At 31.9% G+C, this 20,137-nt stretch overlaps 2 protein-coding genes across 3 annotated transcripts in view; one reads left to right on the plus strand and one right to left on the minus strand.

Moving 5' to 3' along the window:
• Nucleotides 1-9,668, plus strand: part of LOC124352795 — a 38,503-nt gene extending 28,835 nt beyond the window's left edge. The window contains exons 1-5 of one of the 2 annotated variants that reach the window (XM_046802468.1): nucleotides 734-1,115; nucleotides 2,910-3,138; nucleotides 4,392-4,613; nucleotides 7,675-7,954; nucleotides 8,399-9,668. In XM_046802468.1, coding sequence (XP_046658424.1) covers nucleotides 1,107-1,115; nucleotides 2,910-3,138; nucleotides 4,392-4,613; nucleotides 7,675-7,954; nucleotides 8,399-9,419 — 1,761 coding nt within the window. In that variant the 5' untranslated portion in view covers nucleotides 734-1,106 and the 3' untranslated portion in view covers nucleotides 9,420-9,668. Of the gene's footprint in view, nucleotides 1-733; nucleotides 1,116-2,909; nucleotides 3,139-4,391; nucleotides 4,614-7,674; nucleotides 7,955-8,398 lie in introns of those variants that run through there. The other variant, XM_046802469.1, reaches the window with a different exon arrangement.
• Nucleotides 1-20,137, minus strand: part of LOC124352794 (tubulin polyglutamylase TTLL5) — a 158,258-nt gene that overhangs the window by 129,749 nt on the left and 8,372 nt on the right. The window contains exon 2 of the mRNA XM_046802467.1: nucleotides 19,493-19,717. Within this exon, the coding sequence (XP_046658423.1) occupies nucleotides 19,493-19,717 (225 nt within the window). The remainder of the gene's footprint in view (nucleotides 1-19,492; nucleotides 19,718-20,137) is intronic.

Raw genomic sequence — 20,137 nt, forward strand, 5'->3', positions numbered from 1 at the left:
TCATTCTACGCCACTACATTTACTACTTTAAATTTGTATTCAATAAAATAAAGTTGAATGCAGTAGTGGGATCTGTCTAAATATTTTTATTAAAGTTGTGAGATGGATTTTACTATTTTTCTATTTTGTACTATATTTGTTTACTATGCAGACGCCCTTAAATTCCATTGCGGGAAAGTCCTCATAATTTGAACTTCTTACTCAACATTTAACTAATATTTCACTTCATATTACATTTCCAACAATAGGAAAATAAAATGCCTAATCTGCAAATCCTAGCATGTACACAGAATACAGATCACAAAATAACAGTTACACTGTGACATCTTTAAAAATTGAATTGTAATTACGCTCCCGATTGGTTGGGTGTCTTTTCGATGATAAAAACAATATACAAATAATCTCCATTACATATCTACCCATTTTAACTTTTGTTTATCTCTTTTCCATGCTCTTGTATACTACTATACTATAATATAATATACATATAGTATATATGGAATTCTGCTCGTGCCTCTTAAAGTGAGGCTGGTTCTGAAAGTATAATTTGCTCACAAATCTCGTTTACTGCCTCAAATTCAAACTGCTGTACTAGAAATAGAAAGAGAACCGTGGCAATAGCAAAGCAATTCTATACCAGACGTAATATAAAAGCGCGCGTCGCGGCATAGCGGGACGAACAATTGCGCATCGTTCTGCGCAGCCAGCAACAGCTGATCCGGGCTCTTGTCTTGTTTGGGTTGTCTGCGTGCCGTACGTAATACGTCTGGCTCCGGTCGTGTGTGTGTGTCAGTGGCAACACAATGTGGTCGTTAAAATGTAGAAGAGAAATGCTGTTATCGCCAATTACATAATATTGTGTTTACAAACAGTTAATAGCTCAGCTCTAGGTGACGGTCACACCGATCAAACTTGATTACCGGAGAACGTTCATTTACCTCAAGTGAGGCTATTTTAAGTTGGTTGCACTTGCACAGAGCAGCAATCTGTTGCTCTAGCAGTATAATGAGTGCCTAGTGATATGAGGCAATTAATGAATAGTTAACGACCTGTTCGTGAATTAAATTACTCGTTATTTAATTAATCATTTTTTAACGATTTGCACCATGCTTTGGGTAAGTTTACAAATTAGTCCAGTTTCTAATTAATGCAGAACTGTGAAACTGTGTAATTTTACATTATAACTTTGTCAAGTTTGCTAAATTTGCTATATTTTTCAAGAAGGGATATAAAAAATAACGTATTTATACTCTTGTAGGAAATCAAATGCTGTTTATTAACAATTGTTACAATGTTGAATAAGAATGTCAAAATTAACCCATGCTGATTTAACAAAATTTTAGCTTAAGTTATAATCTTTATTTTAATTTCTTAAGTATTTTAGAAATGTAATGACTATTGGATCTTTAAATTTGTTTTTGTAACTTTAATGCAAAAGAATTCAAAAGTAACTGGTATGTTAATGTATAAATTTATAAAAAACAGTAAGTATAGATTTCAGCACTCGATCACACAATGTATTGATATCTGACATAAAACAAGCTTGATCGAATTACACTTTTATCACAATCATTTCACGGGGTATATCTGATTAGTTAAGACTTATACAAAATAAGTGTATGATGAATCTGTCTTCTAAATAGGACATAATCTAGTGAAAATGTATTATTATGTAGGTTTAGAAGTTTTCTGATAACGCTTAAAACATGATTGTGCATCGAAAAGATACACAAGTGCTACAGGGCTAAGTTAAACATATCATTAAAATAACACTTCCTGGCACTTGGAGGGTTAAACTGTTAAGTATTTTCCAAATGTACGGAATGTACTGTTTGGGGAGAAGACATAAATAGGACGTAGAATAGAAAACTGTATAATATGTTTGAGTGTAGGAAAAAGAAATGGTCCAATCACATAATAGTCAAAGTATTGAATTTATGCAATAATGACCTGCTTGCTATAATGAAACGTGCAATTACAAGAATTAAAAAAAAATACTAATAATAAGAATACAACTAAAATAAATATTTGAAAATAAGTCAATTATAAAAAATTGTACTTGTTTTAATATATTTAAAAATAATTATGTAAATTTGCAAATAAGTTTAGTTTTAATTAATTCTATAAACCCCAGGCAATGAAATAGTGGATAATATTTGCTGTGTTGTAAAGCTTGAACTGATGTAAAAAATAAATCAGCATATAAAGTAATATAGATACCGTTTTATAATTTAATTAAAAACTTTCAATACAACAGGATGATATATACATTAATTTGGAACTTTTAGTGAAAACACTACTGGCTTGTCATAAGAATGACTTCTTCCTTCACACACAATCAATCTTCCTACAGTGCTGGGCATTACATGTATCAACTGCCATTAACATTTCTAAACTGGGCATAACATGTTCCAAAAAGTACTACTGTAGAATTTTATAAATTGTAGAGAAAAGGAACTGAAGGAAACTCTGGCCAACTGTCTTGACAAACTTACATTAGTACCCATTGAGAGTTTGGTTTTCAATATGGTCCAATACAAATTAAAATCTCATCAAACATAAAATATGTAAAAATGCAATTTACTTAGTCCAGAATAATCTCTTTTATTCAGAAATAAATAAAGTTTAAATCTTATAAAAAATTTAACATATTAGTCATTAATACAAACTGCTTGCATTTAGAAATATGCACAACTTCAAAAGTACTGACAGGATAAGCCATAAATGGATATGAATAGTTTGATACTCAAGAGAAAGGATTTTGTCAAAGATTGAGACCCACCTGTCTCTACTAAATCTTAGTTTTCTTTAATGTTTTTGATAAAAACATTACAAACAATTCTTTGGTCTACTTTACACATATCTTTTTTAATCTTGTACAAGTAACTGAGTTAGCTGAAATTTTGCAGGTGGCTCGAAATGGAGTGATGCCTCCTACGAAGCAGCCCAGTGCGTTGGCGTCACTAGCTCAGTCGGCTCTGGCCGCTCAGCTGGTCTCATTGTGTCGCACACTACAGACTGTCGCACAAGAAACCACTCCTGCCCATGCTCTCAGTATTGCCCAGACGCGGCTAAGGCCTCTCTGGATCTCATCACTGCCAGGATGTGTGCGGGCACAACTCTTAGAGGAGGGAGCAGGTAGCTTTCAGAGAGAATGTGCAATAACTTAAGTGAATTCAATCCAAATCTTTTATACCCATATTCTTTAAACAGTAAAATATTTATGTAATAATTATTGTATATAGTAACTTATGCAATGCTTTATTTGTTAGAGAGCTTAAATAAAAAATTCATAGACAAGTTTAAGTTAATTAAAATGGTATATTGTTTCAACAAATAAAACTAAACGTTTATTTACTCTTAAAAATTATTAGTTAAATTAATTATTAATTCTGGCAGGATGCACTCAGTTAGTATTCCTTGTATGTAATTCATCCTGTCTACATTACTAGAATTAACGTGCTACTAATATGCACACTGAGAGGAAAAGTATATTTATCATTTGTAATTAAACGATAAATGTATGAACAACTGAACAAACGTAATTAACTATTCCAACTGCCTGCGAATCAGTCTCTGATCATTGCTGTACAGTGTCATAATAACTCAAATGGTTTTAACCTGAACAGTATACAGCAAAAACTGATGCTATATCTAGAGATCCCATTGTCCAATCAGTGGTGACGTAACTAACCTCACACTTTATAAGACTGTTGAAAGGGAATAACTCGGTTCAAGTCTTAGTTCACCGCTCAAGATAACAATTGCAGTGAGTGAGTGAAATGGTCCAGAGTTTTAGAGGCTTTATAAAGAAGACATTCTCCTTTGCCCTATTTGACATGTAGAGCGTGAAACAGTGGTAGGCTCTCCCTCTTTCAGTGCGGCCGAAACACCCCAATGGTGGATGATTCATGGTATGCAACCTTAACCCTGAATATTCTATTCTGTGAACCCTGTGTATTCAAGGACATAGCCACCCTCCCTCCAAATTTTTAATTTTTTCAATTACTGATTTGGCAAAAAAATATTGTTATTTAAATAATTCTGTATTACTGACATGTACTTCTGAAAGATCATTCTCAACATTGAAATGGGTAAAAAATTTTTCAATAAAAACAATAAGATTGACATATCTGACCATACTTAATCTTACATCTAGTTATTAATTTTGAAGGAAAAAAATTATTTCACTACTAATAATTTGTCAATTTTTTATAGACCAGTAAGTTTTGGTAAATTTGTGATCTGGCATCCTCATGGTATAATAAATTAAGTATTATTTGAGTCTCACATCTGATTACCAAGTAAATAGTTTGACTATTTAGGAACTCCTCGTAAAAGTTGTTATTTTCCACTGGCAATAATGTCTGATACTAACGTGTTTACTGCAGGTATTCTGGCGACACCAGTGCCAGATACCGGTGCCATGGGTGCCGGACCAGTACCACTGTACCTGCTCTCTCTGCTGCTGGCTCCAGACATTAAACGGTTACGAGTGGAACTTTGCTGCTATTACGGGTGTAGCCACCAGGCCGCGCTCCTTAGGTTACTCACCAACCAGGGCAGCGGACTTGAGTCCCTTCAACTCGCCAGATCAGCACTGCTGAGGCTAGGTGAGTTTCACCACAATAACAGAGAACTCAACCAGAAAGTTAGTAGATCCTCGTTTTAGCTCTTCCATACAAAAAAGCTCACTCTTGTATGGAAATTGAGGAGGAATTTCAGAAATTGCCTAAATTGATGAGATCTAGTCTAAAACATGTTTTACAATTGTATTTTCTTAATTTATGGTTTGTACTGTGAAGATTTTAAATAACCAACAACAAGTATTAAAGTATCTCCTCATAAAGTCGATGACACTCACAAGAAAATATGTCTTAATCACTCATGGTGGAGAGATTGATGGTGAAACCCCAAGTCTTAGTGATTGCTAAACCATGTCTATAATCCTAGCCAATAAACCAAGATTCCAAAGTTGGATTTTGTTTTATTACGGCATGTTTTTGTACTAACAGTGCTTAGAAAATTCTATTTTAAAATAAAATCTCCACCCTCGATAAACACTTGTCATTTAAATATTGATTTCAAATAACTTAAATTACGGTAGATTTCATATGTGAATATAAAAGAAAATAATTGTATCGCAAATGCTTTCCAACATTTTAATGAAGGTATTCAGAATGTAAACCCTTGGTTCTTGAAAAATATCAGGTAGGCCTAACTCAGCACAAGATTGTGTATAGTTTGTACTATTATAAATATTTGGGATAGGTCCAAACTAGCAGAAAATAGTAACTTTTGTGAATAATGAATCTCCTGTGATGGAAAATGTCTGTTGCCCATAAACACTCAATGAAGCTGCATATTAATAAGTGCATGCAGAACTTCCTAGCATTAGCTTGACTAGATTTGCAAGTGGAGTCAATGACAGATAAGTTTGTTTATTAGACAAATTTCAACACCAATCATTTGGAGTAAATTCTTTACGCTTTTTACCAAATATCTAAAAACATTGTATGAAGTTTAATTAAAACCAATAAAAGCAGACTCTCAGTAAAGAATATCAAATTTTCCTTTATTAAAGTAAAATATTTATTTTGTAAAGTTTAAACTAGATAACAATATTCTAATGCTTACAAACTCTTCAATAAAAATTCAATTGCCTTGGTGTTTATAGCTACTTTGTTTTTACTTATATTCCTTATTAGTCTACTGTTATTACTCTCTGTTGAGGGAGATGAAATACAATTCAAAATATTCAAAATAAGTCACATTTTAAAATATTTTGCATTGATTCTTTAGAAACATATTTTAACACAATTTTGGCAAATTATTGTGTTATGCCAGTGCAGTTAAAATCTAAGATATATACAATTAATCTAAGAAATTATCTTTTGAATAAAAATAAAAATTTGTTGGTTGATCTCGAAGAACAAGAACCATTGCTTTGCATTGTACAATAAACCCCTTTAAAAAAAACTAAGATGTTTTCAAAGTAATTCTAAAATATTGTAGTGAATATATGCTTATGTGTAGATTAGTTATTACATGAGGTTCAACTATGTTTAGAACAATGAACCCAAATTACATACTGTTATTGTACTTCATCCTTGATCTAATTTTAGAGTTTGTAGAACTACTAAGAATATGAGTAATCGTACAATCTTATTTATTTTATTAAGCTTTAATTTTAAAGTTTTTCCTTTGCCAAAAACATTTCAGTAAACCTTTTCAACAACTTTCAGACAAGTTAATAAATAAACTTTAAAAGCTATATAAACAGTTTTGTCTTTTCAATATTTGTTACTACACTATATGGTAAAAATAAATGATTTTAGGTAAGATAGTCTTATTTATTATTTTAATGAAGTTTATTTTTGGAGGTTCCGATTATATCCAGTTTACCATCCTCAAATGCCTTGCAAAACTTTCATTGTAATATATTTCATAAGTTAATCGTAATGTAAATACAATTATAATGTATTTCAAACGCTATCACTCAAAGGTTTATGACAAAGGAAAAACTTTAAAATCAACACTTAATAAATAAATAAGATTGTACGATTGGTCAGTTTTTAGTAGTTCTATTAACTCTAAAATTAGATAAAGAATAAAGCATAATAACAGTACATAATTTAGGGTAATTGTTGTAAATACAGTGGAACCTCTTGTCATAACCCATCTACACGAAGCCAATGATTAATGTTGTTTCTCTCTCCTTGGCCACACCCCAACTCTCTAAATGAGAATTGTTTTTTCAAGCAATCAATAAAGAAGTAGCAAAGAGCCCCGTGTCATGCAAAGGGTGAAATGCAGTCCAGCCTTCTCACCAGACAGAAAAGTATAAATTCATGAAGGAGAATTTGTAAATCTGTCTACTTTTTCAATATAATTTGTTGCTGTAATAAAACTCAAAATTAATTATGAGTTTATTTTTCTTTACTTTCCTAATAAACAGGTCACTAAGTACAATTTTCTGTTATGATCATTATTTATGTAATTGTTAACATTTACATTCATTCATATTCATTATGATGTATAGCTTATTAATAAAATAAATCTTTTAAATAAAAAAAAACAATTAGAAGAGAATTTCCTACATTCAGTTCACTATATTTTACCTGTATAATTTACTATTATTCGCATATTATGCCCACAATGTTTTGTATACTTTGTCATAAATTCGTTTAAATCGTACCCTATGTTGGTATTATTGTATTGAACTCCATTCAACAAAAGTTATTAGTTTTTTACAACATACAAAAAATTAAATGGATCATTATTGTGTATAACATGATTGTCATTAACAACTGAACATTAAAAAATTGTTAGTTCTAAATATAGACTCATTATTTTATCTAGTAGTCATTCAGGAGTCTCTCTTTGGCCATTTTATGGATTCTTAAAAATTGAACAATTTCATCAGATCTGTTAATTAACAAAGACTGAAATCATGTCAGATAACCACAGCTTTTATTTCTTGTTTAGAGCCAATTTTATTGTTGCTTTTGATCACTGGCTTTTAGTTTAGGATTCCATAAATCTATAACTTACAATACACACTCCTGGATGTTTTCAATTATTACTATTTCAGTTAACAAAGGTAACACCTTAACATTGTTTCAAAGCACTAAAACTTCTGGCTGAAAGTATTTTCAATTATGAACATTTCAGACCACAACCTGCTGCATTCAGCCCTCCTGTCTGCTGCCTCTCTGCAACGTCTCATACTCCAGAACATTGCGAGTGACTCTATCTTGACAGTGGTGGGCAGTGCATGCAAAAACTTGACTGTGCTGGACGTGGCGCATTCACGACAAGTAACGGACGCAGGACTACGCCAACTCTTCCTGCAGGTAGAAATACGTGACAAGACACAAACTACGAGGTGTGGTACCAATGTCAAGGGCAAACTGAAGACGATGAGGTGGTCTTGTCTCCGCAAACTACTCAGGTACTTTGATTGTTTTTATTTAATTGTTTATAAATCAACTGAATTTACACAGTCATTAAGTTTTAAACTTGGTAGTATTGACAATAACAATGATTTCTCATGACAAATACTTTTATGTTTGAATGCATATGTATTTTTGTTCCATACCAGACTAGTACTTGTTTTCTCATCATTGAAGAATATACAAGTATCCAAATATGTATACAATTTAATACTCATATAATAGTTATATGCAAAAATTTAAAACATGTAATCCATACTGTATTTTAGTTTTATTTTAATAATGCAAACTCTGTAAATTAATAAAAGCCATCAAAGAGAGCAAAAGAGAGGAACGTATATAGTACATTTTTCTATTTTACTTCACTTTTGAGTTAATAATTTTCCTTTAAATCAATTGTTTTAATACTAGTTACTCTGTTTAACTGTTGATTCTTGCTTCAGGCCTTTTTCCAACCTAGGCTTCTCACGAAATTCAGAAACGAAACTGGCCGATGTTTCCTTCCTCCTGGAATACTGTGAGAGTCGCAACCCACTGTGCAAGTCCCTGCGAGTGCTCAATATCGCCAACACTGCTGTGACGAGTGCAGGTGTACTGCTGGCCCTACGCAGTGCACCGGGCATACACAGTTTGGGAGACTACTGCCACATGGGCCGAGCGCTTGAAGTGTATGAGAGGGTCTGTGGTCCTGGAAATCTACCGGAGTTCCATCTTCGTTCTGCTCGCAGTTCACGCACCAACCTCCACAGGCTAGAGCTGCTGTCATCGGCGTGTCCAGAACTGCAGAGGCTGTCACTATCAGAACCCCACCACACGCCAGAGAGTCTCTCTCTGCTTCCTATGACACTGACGTCTCTCAGTCTCCACGGTGTTCCTAACTCGCCTATTTGGGTAGCTAAGTTGTTAAAATTCTTTGAAGGACCTCATGGTAGAAATTTGAAAGAACTCGTGATCCGTTTCTTTCTTCCAGAGTTTCTAACGCAAATTGATCTCGGTAGTGTATTAAAGAACTGCACTAATTTACAATCACTGGTCTTGGATGGTGCCAACGTCGACTGGCTGACTGATGGTGAGCTCAGGTTGACAGAACTAGAAAATATTCATTTGGGGAAAAGTGTAACGGCGAAAGCTGTAACGAACTTAATGAAATGTGCACCAAATTTGGCTCGAGTGCATTTCTTCAGTTGTTTGGATCTGACTGATGATCATCTCCTTAAAATTCGACATCCGTACTTGCAATGCTTCTACATCTATGAGGCCTCGTGTATATCTGCAGAAACCATCAATACTTTGCTAGCAAACTGTGTTAACCTCCAGAGCACGGGGAACCTGAGCAACTGGGGACTTTCTTGTGACGCAATGCGTTCAGTTGTCAGTTTAATACAAGACAACAACTTCCAGCTCCAGCTCAATGGAGGATCTCATTGGTTCTCTCCTTGTTTTCCATGCATCAATCAATACTGATTCAGCTTACCAAAGACTGTTCTACATGCACTAACTGACGTTTCATTGCTATTTATGTCATGTTACCATAATATAACTAGTGCATTTAGTCACTCACATAGCGTATTTAAAGTACAAGGCAAGGTATTAATAATGTTTAGCTTAAGTCATGTCTAATTTGCTAGTCTGATTTTTTTTATTGAAATTGTAAAATATGAATTGTAATGTAAAACTGATTTGTTAATTAAATTAACAAAATCTTTAAGCATATTGTCTGTTTTATCATTGTCCTTAATTCTTGAATTAGTGTTTGTACAATTTTTGAAGCATTAAACATAGCTGAAAGGTTTAAAATTTGTTCAGTCTTCTTTTTCATGCCATTGGAATTTTAATTATTTATTGCATATGTTTATAAATTGCCAGCTCCAACTACCTCTTCATGTGATTCATAAACATTATAATCCCGTAAAATTTAGAGTTATATAATAAACAAGTTGGTCAACTCCCAACTTTGAGTTATTGTGAAAGATTTTGGATCTATCACATGTAATAGACTCCTTCAACACTCATACTAATGCTTACCTCATCTGCTACTTAACTTTTTTTTTAAACTTAACAAGCCAACATTCTTTTATAAAGGTAGAGATATGCAAGCAAGTTTTGATAACAGGAAAGGTAAAAAACAAAGCAATGGCAACGGCTTGTTTACTGTCTGTATGTCATCACAAGAGGGGTGCTGGTGGGTGATGGGGGACAGTGCTGCAGACACGAATACTCATACTCTGTGGTTCACACTAGCTGGCTCCCTCAGTACCCCGAGTTGACCAATATAGTAGCGGACGTTTCATGACAATTACAATTTGAAGATGTCTTTCAACAGAACTTTATCAATAGTTATGTGTTATGATTTCATAAAAGCAAAAGTTACTGTAATAAACATGTGTAAAGATGGTTATGCTGTTCTAAGAAAAAATATGAAATTTTAATAAGGTTATGCTTACCTAATTAAAAAATGAACTCATAAAAACAGCTTTGTATGTTTATGGATAATTCACACTGAATTTCAGGCTTTCGTTATTTCTCCCACTCACTAAAAATTGAAGTTTGGCAGCAACAAGGCGTTCTGAATCAGTTATTATTTTTCTCAAATGTGTTTAGAAACTCCTCTTATTCTCAAATAGTTTTAGAAGTGATGAGGCACTTTGGTGGCCAGTTCAGTGAGGATAGTTTAATCACGGGGCAAAAACTTTTTTGGGTCTAAGAACCATTCTTTACACCACATGCGACATTTTTTATCATCCCATTCTTTTGTAAACATAGAATACCAGCAGCATATACAACTACAGATGATCCAAAATCTATTACACAAATATTGATGTACCCACCATACTTGATCAGGTGTTCGACTTCCTAAGGACACCTTGTTGGGTTTGACGTTTGTCAAATTTGGCGTATAGTTCGAGAAGGAGTTGCTTGGTGTGTATCAATAAGTCAGTCACAGTAGAGCCAATTTGTATGTTTCACTGGGTTGTTTGTTGGCAAAATCTTTTTCTCAACAGATTTTTTAAACAAAGGCAATTTTTCTTCCTTCCCTTGTACATCTGTGGAGGTGAACTAACTCAGCAATGTACTCATTCATTTTACCCTTTTATGAACTTTCAGAATAATTTTGCTATTGTTATCATATTTCACAGAGTGTCTTCCTCTCTTCACAAATTATATTGGTTGTACAAGGTTTACTAAAAAAGTATCTAGACCGATAGCTTAAATCTCCTAATAACCAGCATAGTACAATGTAACTTTGGCAGATTTAACTTTGTACTGTCTGTTGACTTACTGTGAAGTTTAAGTAACCAGCATTTATCAGTTCATGATCATGAAGTTTTCTATCTATGATTTTCTTCACATAAATAATCAACATCTTCTCATAAACTTTCAGGTAAACTTGTTAGAAGATTTATGAATAGTCAATGCCATACAAAATTTGTAGTAATTAATGTTCATATACGAGTTATACGAGTTCTACACATGGTTAAGCTGCAGATAACATAAGGTCCTAACATGGATGGCATAGTTACAGAAAGGTCAAAAGATTTGTCACTTTTTAATTGTTCACAAATGTAGATCAAACGGATATTCAATCAAATATATCACTCTGAAGTCTCATGCCAGTTAAGACATGCATCTCATCAAAATATGTAATGTATTCATCAAAGTGGGAACTGACAATGCCATCATGATAACAATCAGCACACAGAACACAATCTGTCCAACAGTTTTTGTCGTCACAAACTTTACCAAAGGCTCTGTGTTCTCTTCACATTTCTGTTTGTGCCACAATAACTTTTCATAGCTCCAAAAAGTGGTTCACCTTCTTCAAGCAATACAAAGAAGGCTGGCTGAAGTGTTAGTTGCCAGAAGATTCTTTTTTATAATAATGCCAGCTCTGATGATACTTTTTTGTAACATATCTTAGTTAATATTTCAATTTCACAAAAATGTTATCGAACATTTACTTTTTGTAAATATTAAAATTTATACAGATCCAATATTATTCTTGTTTTGTTAGAAAAGTGGTGTTTCAGGAAACTTTTTATGATTGTTATAGTTAATGTAAAAGTTATGTGAGTTACAAATAAAAGATTTAGGGAATTATAGTTTTTACCTCAATACACAGAAAATATTTACTTTGGTTTCCTTTGTTAGCACTTGTTAACACATTATTTGAGATATTCCATTTATGAAAATGGTTAATTATGCTTTATTCACCTATTATTTCAATTTAAGTTGAATATTATTTAAACCTTATAGATTTTAAAAATATTTAAATGTTTATAGAAATGTATAAAATCATAATTTGTTTTTAATAATTACATACTGAACAAATGTTGTGCCAAACACTAAAAGGATCCGTATTTCTACATCATGACCTGTGAGATGGAATGCAGAGTGTGGTTTCTCATAAAGCAGTGGTTTCATTTGTAATATATTAGTGGATACAAAACCTTTTATTAATAAAAGTATCACAAAATGCCTAACGTTCAGTCCAAATGATACAATTTCACACTTGCTTAAGTATCCCTTGTCCCTTATTCATTCCTGACACAATGTTGCGACTTACCTAAACGGTTTCATCATCTCGACGGGAATTTGGCACATCCTTTTTTAGGATGATGAAAAGATAATTTTTGGCTTTTAATTGTCGACAGGAGATGAGTTTTCTCTTTGGTTTCTTGTAATTCCAACTTGTACATAATATCACAAAACTCAGTAGTTAAGGTCAGGAAGTACTTCCTTTAAAGATTAGACTAAAAATATTACATTCTGGAATATCTATCTTACGATGTTATTTCCATAGATGATGTATTTATATATTACAAGTATCTTTCTATACCCCTCATTAGTTTATAAATAATTATAAACTCGTATATTTATAATTATAGGATAGAAAATGAAGCTCAACCATCTGTCTGATCACGCCCGCCAGCATAAACCACATCTCCAACAAATCTTATTTTATCAAAGTGACATTTAATTCAAGTTGTGGTTTGCGGATTAAAAAATTCGCTCTAAGGAAGCAACATCCTAACGTTGCTTAAGTATAAAGTACAAAAAATAAATACCAAAATAGTTATTTTAAAAGTCAATATTATAGTATACACGATTTCATAAAAATAGGGACAAATTGGTGTTCCATTGATCACTGAACGAGAATTGAGCAGTGACATCTATTCTAGGTTACTACAGGTGAATCACTGTATTATCGCAAATTTGATTAAGAATGGGTGACAAAAACAGAACAAGTTACAATGAGAAGAAAATGTTCTTGAATAGTAAATCAACATGATGGAGCACCTCTGATTAATTAGAAAGATGTTGAACACCCTAACTACTGGTCAATTCTGAGCAAGACCAAACAGTGCATGCAGTCTCTGTGCCGTAACGTGTCTGTTGCAGACAATGTGTTAAGGCAGAATACATTATTTCTCAAACTGGATTTGCGCGGAGTAACAAGCAAGATCGCCAAAACCAATGCCTCTATATTATTTATTGTAGATAACTTTAATAGGTTTGAGTGTTATTTATCTGGAATTGTGATTTGAAACGCCTTTTTTGTAATTTAAGTCAAAATTTAAACATAGCAGAAACATAATAATGATTCATTTTAAATTCTAAATAGTAAATATTTTACTTTTGTTTAATTAAATACGCTTCAAAATGAACAAAAAATTGTCAATCAATTTGAATGATTATGTAGTTTCAACATCAGATTATCGAATTTGAATTATATCTTTTTCTAAATCTAGATATTGTATCCGTTACGCATTTCAAATGTACGAGTATTAAAAATAATAGAATCTGTATGTACTTAAAATATTTTACAAACAATTAAAACTATTCATAAGAACTTTTGGAAAGGCTATCAATGAGGAGTTCCGCTCTGAAAAATTCATATTCATCAATTATTACAGAAAATAAATATTACTATATCTTTTTTCTTTCTCATTAATGCAGATATAATGGGATACATGATTTTAGGATCCACAACACGTCCATATATTACTGTTGCCGTGCCCGTAAAAACATTTAATACAGGTGTTTATTACATCTGGTACTACTTTTATGAAAGTCTGAAGTAGTTTTACTAAAAACTAGTTACACATCCAATAATAATTAAAATAAATATATACAATTTTAAAACATTTGTGTATAGTTAACAGCTTAATCCACTAAAAAATAGCAAATAAAAACTACTACAAAATTGTACATACATGCAAATATGTACTATCAAAATGAACCAATGCTGACACTAGCTTTAATGCAATGTAATAAATTTGAAAAACAATTTGTGTTTGAAGATTAATATGATTCCAAACCAAAAAATATGATCAGAACTAAAAAGACCCAACTATTTGAGTGTTACTTATAAATATAATAGAAATAATTCAATTTAGATGAAACTATTTATGTACAGATAAAAAAATAACCTATGCATAACTGTAATTTACAAATATGCCTGTTAAGTCTCCTGCACACAGTACAATAATTATATCAATTGTCTAACAACATGTAAATCTTTGATTGATTCTAAACGGCTAATTGGTCTGTTTGTTCTCCGACAGGAAACCCAAACACTGTTGTTAACAAAACAAAGCCTTGTAAAACAATAGAATACAGTTTCACAGTATAACGGTAATAATCAAGATAGAAACGTTTTGCTAACAATGCTCAAGAATCACACTTCGAAGAAGAAAATATTTAAATGTAGACACAAATTGTTAAATCAATATATTCAGCAACATTGGCAAAGAAAAATAATGTTTTGACCTACTCTATACAAAATCTCAATTTAAGTAAAATTCTAAATTCAGTTGGATGGAGTCAACTCAGATAATTATAATTTTCACCATTCTTCCTTTTCTATTAAAATTCGCCTTCTTTATAATGTGGTTTCACATGATGGAGTAACTTAAAAAAAACGTTATTTCCCCAAGAAATGGGGATCTCTAGAGGTAAATAAAAGACTTTTAAATGTAACTCCATCATGTAAACAGGACACTTATGAGCTTATTTATCTCTATGTGTCAAAATAAAACGTTTTGTGTACAAATTGTGTCCACAAGTTCCCCCTTTTTTATATTAAGAGGGCCAAAGTCAGCCAACAAAAACTGTTTTATTATTGCTCAATCTGTCACCAGTCAACTGAAAAGGGGCTTTTGAGTTCAATTTCCCCAATTACCTTTATGTTTACAGGGTAAAAATCAAAACACCTGATTTGATAATTTTGTACATCAAGAACCATTCAATAAAAATTTGATAAAAATACCTGTTTATTGAATCTAATTTGGGAAGTTTTTAGCTTTTTAAGGACACATTTGTAGTTCTATGTTTACATGAATTCAAACTTTTATTTAGCTACTGGAATATAAGCTAAAGATTTTACATGGGTTACGAAACACACATATGTTATTTTCTCACACATATGAGAAGTAAATTCTATATTTTCTCACACTAAAAATTCAGAAACTATTAAACCAATAAATTATTTTTATTACCGAAATGTCTATAAAAATTTCATAAATCAGGCATAAATTAGCTGACATTGTTTATTTTTATTGTTTAATTATCCAGTGGCTTCCTTAGAAAACTACAAGCTTCTGATGCTAGAGCGGCGAAGGGATATGAATTCATAAAACTAAACTAATATCTTTATTGTAGTAAACAATGTGCACTGTGTTGCAATGATAAAGAACAAAAGGCCCCTTACTGAAATGATTCAGAACAATAATTCTTTGTCACTGATTCTACAGAAAAGTTCCATCAAACTTCAGTTCTGGAGTACGGCCACACCGATGGCTTGCCATGTACTCATTGTATGAATTGAATGCATTAAGCACCAGAACATGTTTTAAGTTTCACTGAACTGAATATCTTGCTATTCAGATAAGATTTCTTGATGATGCATCTGCTTGAGTCATTGGCTTGTGAATGTGACGCAGCAAGCTGAGAGGAAATTAGATTAGAATTTCTTTCAATTACTGCTATTGATCCTACCAATTATGAGGAGATATCTTGCTATCTAGTTAAAGATGCCAGAAACTTCCCTTGTGAGGAGGATCAAGAGTTTCCACCTAAGGCACAAGTACAAGCACATTACATCTTGTTTCTAAGGTGCAGGGATATGGATTTTTCACAGTGATCATGACCAATATCAGGAATATTCAGAAACATAATAACATTTACACAAACTGTGAGATGATGTTTTTTTGTTAGAAGACATGTTTTTTGTGCTCTGATGGAATAATAAAAAAAATAATTCAAATAGGATTTTAACAGTAACTCTTTTATGTGTACAGAATATTTCTGAGGTATAATATTCTAACCACTACTAACCTTTAAGACTGTACGGATATTGCATTTCCAGGTATGGATATTCAATGATGAAGTTCATGAGGTGGGAGGATCTTCTTTCAACAAAACAAGTAAAAGGAAAATAAGAATGTTGAGTATTTGATACAAATATCCCAACCCTCCAAAATATTTATTTAGAGTTGTCGTTTCCATTATCATGACCACAAACATTTAATTCTTTAACACAAAAATAAGTATAAAACATTTGTATGAATTGTATTCCTCAATAAGGAATTAAGCTAATAGTAATGTTGTGAAAAAAGCTAGAGTAAATATATTTTAGTGTGGGATCTGCTTATAATAGTAGTTACTTATTTGCCCAAATTAGTGTTTTTTATAGCCACACATGTAGCAGTGAATATAACAGAATTCTTCAATGGGTTTCAGTTCTACATCTCTGAAACTAAAAATTTAAGATCGTTTCAAGAAAAACAAAACTGTTTGAATTAAAAAGATTCTTTTAAAAAGCTACAAAAATAAGATACTTAAGTTTGTTTCAGATAGAAAATTCTATTAGATTGGCAATTTTTCTTCCTACTTCAAAAGTTGAAGCTCAGTCTAATAAAGAGATGTTAAATCGCTGTCACCAAGTCTTTGTGCATTATATCCATTTATTTATAATTCCTAAAAACATTCGATTTTATAAATAAAATTTAATTATTCACATTTAATGAGTTTTGTAGTAAACACTGTTTGTGTACTACTATTGAAAAATATCATTTAGCACTTTATAAAAGTGTACAAATTCAAAACTCCTTTAAAGGTGTTTTCATAATGCACTGACCATATTCATAGTGATAACAGCATTTCATAATCTTATCCGATATCCCAGGAAATGATGACACATGATGATTTCAGAAACGGATAGTAATATAGCCCACAACTAGGTTAATTATTACAGCACATGGTTATTGGGAAACATACATCTTTTATAACAACAATAAATAATTTTCGAATATACTTAACAGTGTGATAAAATACATGTAGCCAACAGGGGACTTTTCCAGCACTAACCAATAATACTCTTAATATAAAAAAGCACAAAGACATAGTATATTGTAACATGTTACAATATCTAAAATAACTTGTTGACAAGCCTTGAAATTGTAAAGGGTAGATTAATATTAACTTCAAAAAACTGGTTAAAGTCAAAAAACTTTAAATGTCCTTGTGTTTAAATTTAAAAATCTTAGCTGCAACAGAAATTCACCATCAGGAGCTGTAGTAAAAGCACAGAAATAGGTCTCGAGATCCTAATCTCAGCATATGAGTTTAGTGAATGAGATTGGAGTCAACTGTGGTTATGTTAGATCCAGGAAATGAGAAGATTCTCCATTCAGAACAGAGGCTATGCTTCTATCTGACTATGTTGTATCTAGTATGGTGTTTGTATACAGTGACAATGACATGTATAAAATGAATTGCTGTCCAACAGAGCAGTTCTTGATCTCACACGCATACCTTACACCTGATCTGAGTCTAAAGACAGTGAATAATATTGGGTGAACAGTGACTGTGTTAGACCCAGGCAGTGAGAAAATATCAAGGATGCACCTCACTGTATCCAGAACAGAGACTATGCTTCAATCTGACTATGCTGTATTTCCTGTCCATATAATTAATTTTTATCAGTTTTAACAAGTAATATTTTTCTCCCTTGACATAAGAAAACAACTATTTCTACACACTATACCTATTTTGAATAATTATATTTCGCTACAATATTAGATTGTGAATACAAAGAGAAAGAATCTATTTTATCTAATTTTTGGGATAAAATGCTCTATTTTCACAAAAATTGACTTTATAGGTAAATCAAAATACCTCATGTAAGCACTTGAACTGGGTATTGCTGGTGTATCTTCCCAAAGTGGGAAGAAATGGGAAGGCTGTACAGATCTCATGCTGCTACAGCTCCATCTAACTAGGAGATAAATATAAACACTTATATTTATGTAATTTTTAAAACTTTGAGGATATATTTTACGAAAAGTGCCTTTGGAAAAATATTAGAAAAAAAAATAAAGTATTACTACAACCAGAGAAATACAGCCTAAAAGTGTATTGCATGAACCTACAACTGAGTAAATGTAGATCAGGACCATTACAGATGTTTGACAAGAAACTGAAGCAAATGTACTCTTTTCATACTTAAAATCTCTATCAAATTGGACAAGAGTACTTTTTCTGGAAAGTGAGATAAATTTCAGAGCATCATAATTGTATAATCTAATAAAAAATTCATGTGTGGAAAGGAATATATTTGCTGAAAATAAGGAGATAGGAAGAGCAACATACAACTACAAAATTGATGCACATTTAGTTTTCTCAGACCTTGCAAAAATTCCTAGAAAAGTGTATTCCCAAAAGAACCAAACAAAGGAATTTGACACAAATTAAATTTACTGCCATGATTTTAGTGAACACAACGAGATGAACTATTTGAATGAAATATATGAATCGGTATAGTTAAATGAGGACATACTCCAATTAGTGTTTTAATTTTTTATTAACTAATGTATTGTTTATAAAAATTAAAGGAGATAAATGAATTTGTTTTTAAATTTGTATATAATAGAACTCCTTACACACTCCCAAGTACCAGTTAAAATATAGGTACCCATAGAGGTATCTGCTTTTCAATAATCAACCTCAAGAGCAAAGACCAGATGATAAAGCTAATGTATCTGCACAATCTTGAATTGTGTAATTGAATCAATAAATGCACGGATCACACATACTAAACTTTTTAAACATATATAACAAGGTAATAATCAGAAAGTTTTTAAAAAAAGAAATTGAATAAAAATCCAATTTTTATGGAAGAATGAGAATAAGGTATTTTAAACATCAATTTTTAAATTAAATTTTGCTATACAACTGAAACTTAACGTACAGAAATCCATTTGAGTACAAAGGCGATGTTTCATTTGTCATAAGACCACTTTTTGTAAACTATTAATGTATTCTTTGTTTTCTAACCCACAGTAAAACTATTATTTACTACAGAAGTTCAGAAATTTTAACTTTGTGTAATATAGCTGGAATAACAAATTTCACTAAGGAAAGTGAAAGTAAGCAGGGAAACTATTACTTTTGTAACACTAGCTAACTAAGGTAGAAAATTCTACTCAATTGATGTATCACAGCCAATAAAATGTGGAAGAGTAACACAGACTTACCTCACGTAGACCATGAGCATTCAAGACGGCAGCGAGCAACTTGGTCTCAGCTTGGTAGGTCTTGTACGTCATGTGAAGCACATCCCCTGGAGGGGTGATGGGAGGTTTGCTTAGTGCACTACACCGGAACTGCAGAACACATGATCGACTACCCATCGGACCCCCCGTTATCCAAGGATTATTTGATTCCTTTTCTTTTTTTTGTACTGGTTCCTCTCCTGCCATCTGAAACAAATGAAGAATTGATTTCATTTTGGAGTTAATAAAACTGAACTTAATTATAAAACCATCATTTCGATGTGTTGTATTATATAAAAATAAAAGTATTTATATCTTTAAAATTAAAAGGCTGATTAGAAAAATGCAATGTTTTACTAACAATAAAGATGACATTACAACTTTGACTTTTTTTCTCAAATTATTATTTACAAGAGAACTGAACCATCTACTTTGTAACTACATAAAAATAAGGAAAAATAAATCTGTTTTAAAAACAAAATTAAACTATAGTGTAGTTGAGCCAATTAAAAAAAAACATTTATTAAACCAGTGATTTTGTTAAAACTTGGGCAACAAAAACAATCATGAAGTTGTTCTATTTTTTTAATATCAACAATCATTTAATTACCATCAAGAAGATATCAA

The sequence above is a fragment of the Homalodisca vitripennis genome, chromosome 1 (assembly GCF_021130785.1).
Source record: "Homalodisca vitripennis isolate AUS2020 chromosome 1, UT_GWSS_2.1, whole genome shotgun sequence".
NCBI classification, from domain to species: domain Eukaryota; kingdom Metazoa; phylum Arthropoda; class Insecta; order Hemiptera; family Cicadellidae; genus Homalodisca; species Homalodisca vitripennis.